The 9,500-nt window shown below is 39.0% G+C and overlaps 1 protein-coding gene across 1 annotated transcript; it reads right to left on the bottom strand.

Moving 5' to 3' along the window:
- Positions 1 to 2,717: 2,717 nt before the first annotated feature.
- Positions 2,718 to 3,137, bottom strand: LOC128580887 (zinc finger protein 268-like). The gene has a single exon (XM_053583354.1). It carries the CDS (start codon positions 3,135 to 3,137, stop codon positions 2,718 to 2,720), a length of 420 nt encoding a protein of 139 aa, XP_053439329.1.
- Positions 3,138 to 9,500: the final 6,363 nt, after the last annotated feature.

The following is a 9,500-nucleotide window of genomic DNA, read 5'->3' as shown; positions in this document are numbered from 1 at the left end:
TTTCAGGGGCCCCACTGAGTTATGCAATAGAAATTAAAAAAAAAAAAAAAAGCCAAACAAAAGAAAATGTTTCAGCCCTTGAGATCGAAAGTCTCTAAATGTATGTTGCATTAAATCCTAAACTTTGAGCCATTACAGAGAAAGAGACAGACAGAAAGCTCCCTGTAGTTAGTTCAGCAAACTTGACCTAAATATGTGTGTCTGCACTCCCAGGACATCAGTCATGGACCCCCATAGAATGCAGAAATGCCTAACAAGAGTCAGAGAAGCAGATACAAGACGCTAAAAGAAGAGCTTCTAGAGGCAGAGCAAAACTAAAACTTCACTACAGGACCTCTTGGACAGAATCCTTCCCAGCTGTAATTCAGGAAGGGATTGGTAATTAGTGCCAGAGTCACACTGTGTCTAAAGCCATATGGCACTTGCTGCCTATTGTATACGGCATATTTTCATTTAGCCATGACTAATGATATACATTTTTCTCCTATTTTATGTGTTTAATCCCTACCCTAAGAAAAGTCCTTATGAAACTCAAGTTAAAAGAATACTTTTGGAAAGTTTATATAGACACTGGAATCACAGTCTTGCTGCCTAGAGCAGGTATGTGGTACATCTATTGAGATGATGGCCCAATTGGGATCCCTGGAGCCCTTGGAGGAAATAATACTGCATAATATGGAGTATGTGCGTGTAGCTAGGTGGTGGGGGACCGATAATTGTAGGATTAGGCAGAGGATTAGACTCAGAAAACATAACTGCAAATGCAGTGGTCCTTTAAGAAATGCTATCCTTGAAGACAAAAGATAAAATATTTTAAAGAATGCCATCCGTTTGGAATAGTTTTGCAGAAAGTAAAATGAAAGGAATTTCAAATGAAGAACCTTGTTGAGATTGTTGCTTTAAGCACTGTTTTTGATTTACAAATTACATGCCATTTTACAGTCAACTGAAGAAACATGATCCAACTCTATTATTCTGTTACCCAATGTTTTAATGGTTCCATATGGTTAACATCAGTCCGGTGGTTTCTTTAGAAACAATTAAAAATCTTGCCAGACACACAAGAAGCAGCCATGTAAACATGTTTTCTGCTTGCTGGTGACATTTTATCCTCTCCCTATCCCTTTAGCCTTTAACAAATCATCCAGCCTGTTGGAGGAGGAACCATCAAAGGCTAGGAAATGACAGCCCTTATCTGAGATATCTCCTCTTATTGCAACCCAAATTGGGCCTTAGGAAAACAATAAGGCAGAAAGGGATCTGTTTTTGTTTTTTTTTATTGTTAGTATTATTATTCTTTCAAGTTAATTTGAGGGTACAAAGAATTAGGTTACAATGTTGCATTTGTTAGGTAGAGTGCCTCTTATAATTATATCTCACTCACAAGAGATGTGCCATACACCCTAACATTGTGCCCATTAGGTGGGAGCACACCCATTCCCCCCCCCCACTCCCTCATTCCCCGCCACCCACATAGAATTAATTTGGGTTTTTCCTCTGTGGGCATGTATTAGATCATCTATTGGCTTTATATTTGTATTGAGTATATTGACTGCTCACTTTTCCATTCTTGTGATACTTTACTAAGAAGAATGTGTTTCATCTAGGTTAATACGAAAGATACAAAGTCTCTATCTTTTTTAATTGCTGAATAGTATTCCATGGTATGCATATACCACAGTTTGATAATCCATTCCTGAGTTAGTGGCATTTAGGTTGTTTCCACATTTTGGCAATTGTAAATTGAGCTTCGATAAACAATCTAGTGCAAATATCCTATGATAAAATGTTTTTTTTTTTCCTTTGGGTAGATGCCTAGTAATGGGATCATAAGATCAGGCAGGAAGCCTAATTTGAGTTCTTTGAGGATTCTTCATATTTCTTTCTAAACAAGGTGTATTAGTTTTCAATCTCACCAACCGAGTAAAAGCATTCCCTTCTTTTCACATCCATGCCAGCATCTGCAACTTTGGGACTTTGTGATGTGGGCTAGTCTCACTGGGGTTAGGTGGTATCTGGGGTGGCATTTCTCTGATGGTCAGGAACAATGAATATTTTTTCAAATGTCAGCCATTCATCTCTCTTCCTCAGAGAAGGTTCTGTTCATATATCTTGCCCAGTGGTAGATGGAATTGTTTGCTCTTTTGTTGTTGATTAATTTGAGTTATCTGTAGCTTCTAATTAATTCCTGAGCTGGTAGGCATTTAGGTTCATAAGATGTAATTATCTTTTCCCATTCTGAAGGTTGCCATTTTGCTTTACTTGTTCGTTTTTTTCTTTTTTGGTGAAATGTTTATTCTTATCTTTATAAACTCCATTTTTTTTTTTTTTAAGAGATAGGCTCTCACTCTGTCACCCAGGCTGGCGTACAGTGGTATGATCTTAGCACACTGCAGCCTTAAAATCTTGGGCTCAAGCAATCCTCCCACCTCAGCCTCTGGGGTAGCCAGAACTATAGATGTGTGCCACCACACCTGGCTTTTTTATCCATTTTAAATTGAGTCCTTTATCTTCTTGTTGAGTTTCAGTTTCTTTACAAGTCCTTTTTCAGATGTGTTTTTGAAATCTTTTCTCTCCATCTGTGGCTTATGTTTTTGTTTCTCACCAGGATCTCTCAGAGTAAACATTTCGATCCTGAACATGATCAAGTTTTTTCATAGGATGGCTTTTGGTATTGCACCTGGATGGCCCTGACTTGGGATTTGGGCATGTACCATTCACAGCTCTTCTCCTCTTTCCAACTTGAAGATAATATCGGGTTTGGAGCGCTGATAACCCAGGGACACCAGGTTGCTGTAGTTCTCCAACATCACCCTCCTGTATAGGTGCTTCTGAGCTGGGTCCAGCAGCCACCACTCCTCCCAAATAAAATCCCTAAACACATCCATGAAGGACAATGGTCCCCAGGACTTGGTGATTTTCAACTTCTTTTGGGAAATAAACAGCCACTCTAGCACTTGCTCTGTCCTATGACTCTTCTGCCTCTGCCAGGGTGATCCAGGCAGAGGTCTACGGTCAGGGGTCCTTTGGCCAAGGATGGATTCCTGAACTTGGAGCTTTCTGATCCTATCACAAGAACTCTCTCCTTCCTGGAGAGGTGGAACCCAAATGGAAGCGGTGCGGGGCCTGGTGGCCATCCTCACGGTCAGTTTTATGAAGCTAGCAGGAGGTGGCAGGACGCTAGGGATGCTAGAAGTGAAAGCCCGGTGAAGGAAGGGTCTCCCCGCAGTTCCCACCCCCACAGAGGGAGGGTCCGAGGCAACAGGGAGGCCTGCCCTTCCCAGAGCTGACTCCTTCCCTGCTAACAAGACATAGGGTTCTTCATCTCCACCCCCCACCAACACACAGGATCTGGTTAGGCAACCGCGCGGAGCAGGAAAGAGTGAAACCAGATTAGTTCGGTTTTGTCCTGTAACCTTCAAACTGGAGGAACTGTGTCTCTGGCATTTCCAACCACTGAATGGGCAGCAGGGGAGACTTCCTGCCTCCACCTCACGATCTGCAACCAGAAAGGTTGGCGCCACATCAGCTCTGTCCCCACTCGGGACCCAGCGCCCTGGTCTCTAGCGACCGCCCACGGGCCAGACCAGTTTGGCCCCTGCAGACTTGGGTGACCTGATGATCCGGAAAAGTAACAAATGCCCCTGGCAAAACAACTCACAGCCCCAAGGCGCGGAACAATCTGCTTTACTTGTTATGTCCTTAGCTGTGCAGATTTTCACCTTAATTAAGTCCCATTTGTTTATTTTTGTTGTTGTTGCAATTGCCACTGAAGTCTTAATAAAAATCTCCCCCCCAACATCCTCAAGAGTTTTTCCCACACTGTCTTCTAAGATTTTTATCATTTCATGTCTTAGATTTAAATCTTTTATCCATCTTGAGTCCATTTTTATGTGTGTGGGTACAGTTTCAATCTTTTACATGTGGTTATCCAACTCTCCCAGCACAATTTATTAAACAGGAATTCTTTTCCCCACTGTATGCTTTTGTTTGGTTTCTCAAAGATCAGATAGCTGTAAGAGACTGGTTTCATGTCTTGGTTTTCTATTCTGTTCCATATGTCTATGGCTCTATTTTTGTGCCAACACCATGCTCTTTCACCATGGACTTGCAATATAACATGAAGTCTGGTAGAGTGATGCCTCCAGCTTTATTTTCATCAGTAAGAATAACCTTGGCTCTACAGGGTTTTTCTGGTTCCATCAAAACAAAGTACTATGTCTTCCAGTTCTTCAAAGTCTGATGTTTGCATTTTAATGGGAAGTGCATTGAATCTATAGATTGCTTTGGATAGTATAAACACTTTAACTATGTTGATTCTTCCCAGGCAAGAGCGTGGTATATTCTTCCATTTGTTAATGTCTTCAGCTATTTCTTTTCTTAGGGTTTGGTTGTTCTCTTTGTAAAGATCCTTTACATCTTTTGTTAGGTATATTCCTAAGTATTTCATTTTCTTTGAAGCTAGTGGGAAGAACATCGTGTACATAATTTGCTTCTCAAATTGGCTGTTATCGGCATATACAGAAGCTACTGATTTGTGGATATTGATTTTATATCCTGACATATTATTACATTTCTTAATCCTTTCCCGGAAATTTGTGGTTGAGTCTCTGGGGTTTTCTCAGTATACGATCATATCATCAGCAAAGAGCAAGAGTTTGACCTCCTCTGTCCCCCTTTCATGCCGTTTCTATCTTTCTTTTGCCTGATTACATTGGCTAGAACTTTCAGAACTATGTTGAATAATAGTGGTGATAGTGCATGTCCTTGTCTGGTTCCAGATTTAAGTGGAAAAGCTCTCAGTTTTACTCTATTCAGTATGATATTAGCTGTGGGTTTGTCATATATGGCTTCAATCAGCTTAAGAAAAGTGCCACCTCTGTCTATTTTCTTAAATGTTCTTGTTAGAAAAGGATGCTGGATTTTGCCAAATGCTGTTTCTGCATCATTTGAGATGATCATATGTTCTTTGTTTTTGCTTATGTTGATATGGTGAATTAGGTCTATAGACTTGTGTATGTCAAACCAGGCTTGTATCCACCCAGGCTTGGGTGAAGCCTACTTGATTGTGATATATAAGTATTTTAAAGTGTAGCTACAATCTATTAGGTAATATTTTGTTTAGTATTTTTGCATTGATATTTATTACTGAAATTGGTCTGTAGTTCTCCTTTTTAGTTGGGTCCTTTGCTGGTTTTGGAATCAGGGTGATGTTTGCTTCATAGAACATGTTGGGGAAGATCCCTTCCTTCTCAATGTTTTGGGATAGGATCTGCTGTATAGGTCCAAGTTCTTCTTTAAAGGCATGATAGAATTCTGGTGTGAACCCATCTGGTCCAGGGCTGTTGTTGTTGTTGTTGTTGTTGTTGTTGTTGTTGTTGTTGTTGTTGGAAGACTTTGTATTGTTTCTTCAATCTCAGGCTTTATATTGGTCTGTTCAAGAAATCTATTTCTTCCTAGTTAAATAAAGGGAGATAGGTCTATTTCGGGAATTGGTCTATTTCCTTCACATTGTCAAGTTTCTGGACATACAATTTCTTATAATAGTCAGAAATAATCTTTTATTTCTGTGGTGTCAGTTGTTATTTCCCCCTTTTTGTTTCTGATTGAGGTTATTGAAGATTTTACTTCTCTGTTTCTAGTTAATCTGACCAATGATTTATAACTATTATTTTTTGAAGAAACATATTTTTGTTTCATTAATTTTCTGAAAGTTTCTTTTATTTTCAATTTCATTTATTTCTGATTTAATTTTGGTTATTTCTTCTGCCAGGTTTAGGGTTTGGATTGCTCTTCCCTTTCTTTCTTTCTTTTTTTTTTTTTGAGACAGAGCCTCAAGCTGTCACCTTGGGTAGAGTGCCATGGCATCACAGCTCACAGCAACCTCCAACTCCTGGGCTTAAGCAACTCTCTTGCCTCAGCCTCCCAAGTAGCTTGGACTATAGGCGCCTGCCATAACGCCCAGCTATTTTATTATTATTATTATTATTATTTTGGTTGTAGTTGTCATTGTTGTTTGGCAGGCCCAGGCTAGATTCAAACCAGCCAGCTCTGGTGTATGTGGCTGGCACCTTAGCTGCTTGAGCTACAGGCACCTAGCCTGCTCTTACTTTTCTAATTCCTTAAGATGATTCATTGGGTCGTTGATGTGTTCTATTTCTGGTTTTTGTGTGTAGGCACCTAACGTGATAAATTTCCCTCTTAGTACTTCCTTTGCAGTATCCACAGGTTTTGGTAACTTGTGCCTTCATTATTGTTATGTTTGATAAATTTAATGATTTCCTTCTTGATCTCTTGTTATTCAGAATAAGGGGATGAATGCCTTTATGCAGGAATAAAAGTTTTTGTTGGTGTTGAGTTCCACCTGTATTGCTTTGTGGTCTAAGAAGATACAAGATATAATTTCAAATCTTTTAATGTTGTTGAGGTTTAATTTGTGTCCTAAGATATGATGTATTTTGGAGAATGTTCTGTGGGCTGTCAAGAAGAATGTATCCTTCTCAACACACCATTCTTAGTTTTGGGATGGTATGTTCTGTACAAGCACTGTTGTTCCAGGGTTGCATTTAAGCCTCTTTTACCTTTGTTCAGTTTCTGTTTAGAGGCTCTTTTCAGGTCTGAAGGGGGATGTTAAAATCCCTTGCTCTTATGGTGTTATAGAATATCATATTGCTCAGACCAATTAAGGTCTGTTTCATAAATCTGGGAGAATTTAAGTTGGGTGCATAAATATTTAGAATTGAAATGTCTTCTTCTTGTATTTTTATTTTAACCAGTCTGAAGTGTCCATCGTTGTCTTTTTTGACTTCAGTTGCTTTAAACCCACTTGGATCTGAAAAGAAGATTGCAATCCCTCCTTTCTTTCTTTCTTTTTTTTGGAAATAGAGTCTCACTTTATCACCCTTGGTAATGTGCCATGGCATCATTGCTCATAGCAGCATCAAACTCTTGGGCTTAAGCAATTCTCTTGCCCCATGGTTTACATTTGCCTGAGATATTATTTTCTAACCCATTACCCTGAGTCTTGTTTTGTCTTTCAAGGTTAGGTATGTTTCTTGGAGATAGCATATGGATGGCTTATGCTTATTTAATCCAATCAGCCTGTGCCTCTTCAGTGGGGAATTCAAGCCATTAATAATTTATTGAGAGAATTATAAGTGTGGGGGAGTTCTAATTTTCATCTAATTTTGTGAAGGTCCATTGTTTAATTTTATCCTTTGCACCATTGTGGAAGCTAGGTTTTCTTTAGTTTGTTGGTGTTCACTTTGCTGATGGTCCATTGTGATGTTCAGTGTGGAGAATAGGTCTAAGTATTTTCAGTAGTCCTGGTCTTGTGGTAAATTTCTTCAATGTTTTCATATCAGTAAAATATTTGATTTCTCTGTTGATTTTGAAGCTTAGTTTAGCAGGATACAGAATTATAGGCTAAAGATTAATTTGTTTAAGAAGTTTAAAAGTTGCTTAGCATTTTCTTCTGGCTTAGAAAGTTTCATCTGTGATGTCACCCTGATGGATCTGCCCCTGTAGGTAAATTGATGCTTACTCTCTTACCTGTAATTCACATGTTTGAATGTTTTGTGAAATCTTATAATTCTCTGAGCAAATGTTCTGCTTTCTCTCTCTTTCTTTTCTGCCTTTTTAACTGCCTGTGTTAGCTCAAGACCTTTATCCTCTATCTCTGAGATTCTTACTTCTCCATGGTCTAATCTGTAATTAGTACTGTCTACTGTGTCTTTAAGTTCCTTGACTGACTCCTTCAATTCCTTGAGCTCTACCATATCCTTTTTTATTCTTCCTATCTTTCATCCCTTATTTGGTTCTATTTTTTTTATTTCCTTTTGATTATTTTCCACTTTCTTAGCAATTTCCCTCATTGTTTTTACCATCCATGTTTTAAATTCTCTTTATGTCATTTCTTTTCTTTTCTTTTTCTTTCTTTTTTTTTTAAGACAGAATCTCACTATATCACCCTCGGTAGAGTGCTGTGGCATCACAGCTCACAGTAACCTCAAACTCTTGGGCTCAAGCGATTCTTTTTGCCTCAGCCTCCCAAGTAACTGGGACTACAGGCACCAGCCACAATGCCTGGCTAGTTTTTGGTTGTAGTTGTCATTGTTGTTTGGCAGGCCTGGGCTGGGTTTGAACCCGCCAGCTCAGGTGTATGTGGCTGGTGCCCTAGCTGATGAGCTACAGGCGCTGAGCCCCTTTCTTACATTTCTATAGGTGGAATCCTCTATAGTAGTTACATCATTATCCCTTAGTGAGTGTGCTCTGTTCTGGTTTTTTATGGTTCCAGGATTTTTCTGTTGGTTCCTCATAAGTGTTTTCTTCTTGTTCACTCCCGTCCCCTACTTTTTCTCTTCACTTCCTCCTTCTCCATAAATTACCTTGTCTTTGGGCTTAGGTGTTGAAGTGACCTTTTGGTATAGGACCAAAAGGAAGAGAAGAGTGAAGAGCAAGAAGGAAGAAAAGATAGAAAAAGAGGAAGTAAAAAGAAAAGGGGAGGATAAAAGGAAAGATTGACAGAAAGAAGAGAAGCACAGAAAAAGAGAGACAGAAGGAGTGCTTTGACCCATACCTGCAATTCTCAGCCTGTGGGGGCGGGATGGGTGGGTTCCTCAAGGTCAGAAGCTCCTTACCAACCTGAGCAAAAACAAGACCTCACCTCTATCAAATAGAGGAGAAAAACAATCAGCAGTATGTCTCAGTGAGGACCTACCAATAGCATCTTTCCAAAGGCCAAAGCTAAAATGCCTCCAAAACCAGAATATCAAGGTCTCCTTGAGCCAGGCCAATGCTGTAGTCAAGCCCAGGCCTCAGAGTGAGGCTCTGTCACATAAATGGAATACAGATTGACAAAGGGTAAAACAGAGCAGAAAAAAATAATAAAAGTATATAAAGAGAATTGAAAAATATATATATATATGATATTGAAAGGGGGATATATCTTAGTTGTTATTTGAGAAATTTATATGGGAAAGATACATAGAAAAATTTTTATAAAAAGAGAGTGAAAAGGATAGAAATGGAAAGGAAAGAAAGAATAAAAGGGGTAGAAAAATCATAGCAAAAATGGAGCCCTTATCATTGAAGAAAGTAAAAATGGAAAAATAAAAATGCAACAAAATAAACAAAAGGCCTTAAGGGGAAAAATTGGAAAAAGAAAAGAATGAAAGGAGCAGAAAAACTATAGAAAATGGAGCCCCCACTTTTGAAGAAAGAAATAATGAAAAATTATAAATACAAAAAAAAAGAAAAATCAAGAGGAAGAGATTGAAAAGAAAAGAAAACACACACACACACACACATACATATATGTATGTATATACACATAGCCTGGACAACAGGTGATGTTCTGAGGTATGAGATGCTAATCAGAACACTGATATGGCTGTATAAGATGGGAGCTGGAAGCCACTATCTAGTAACCACGGAGACACGGTCCCTTCTTCCTGATTTCTTTGCCCTTAATGCCCTTAATCTTTGCAGGGTTGGGACCT

Source organism: Nycticebus coucang, chromosome 3, assembly GCF_027406575.1.
Source record: "Nycticebus coucang isolate mNycCou1 chromosome 3, mNycCou1.pri, whole genome shotgun sequence".
NCBI lineage: Eukaryota > Metazoa > Chordata > Mammalia > Primates > Lorisidae > Nycticebus > Nycticebus coucang.
Note: the sequence above shows the minus strand (reverse complement) of the source record. Positions and strands in the feature narration are given on the sequence as shown.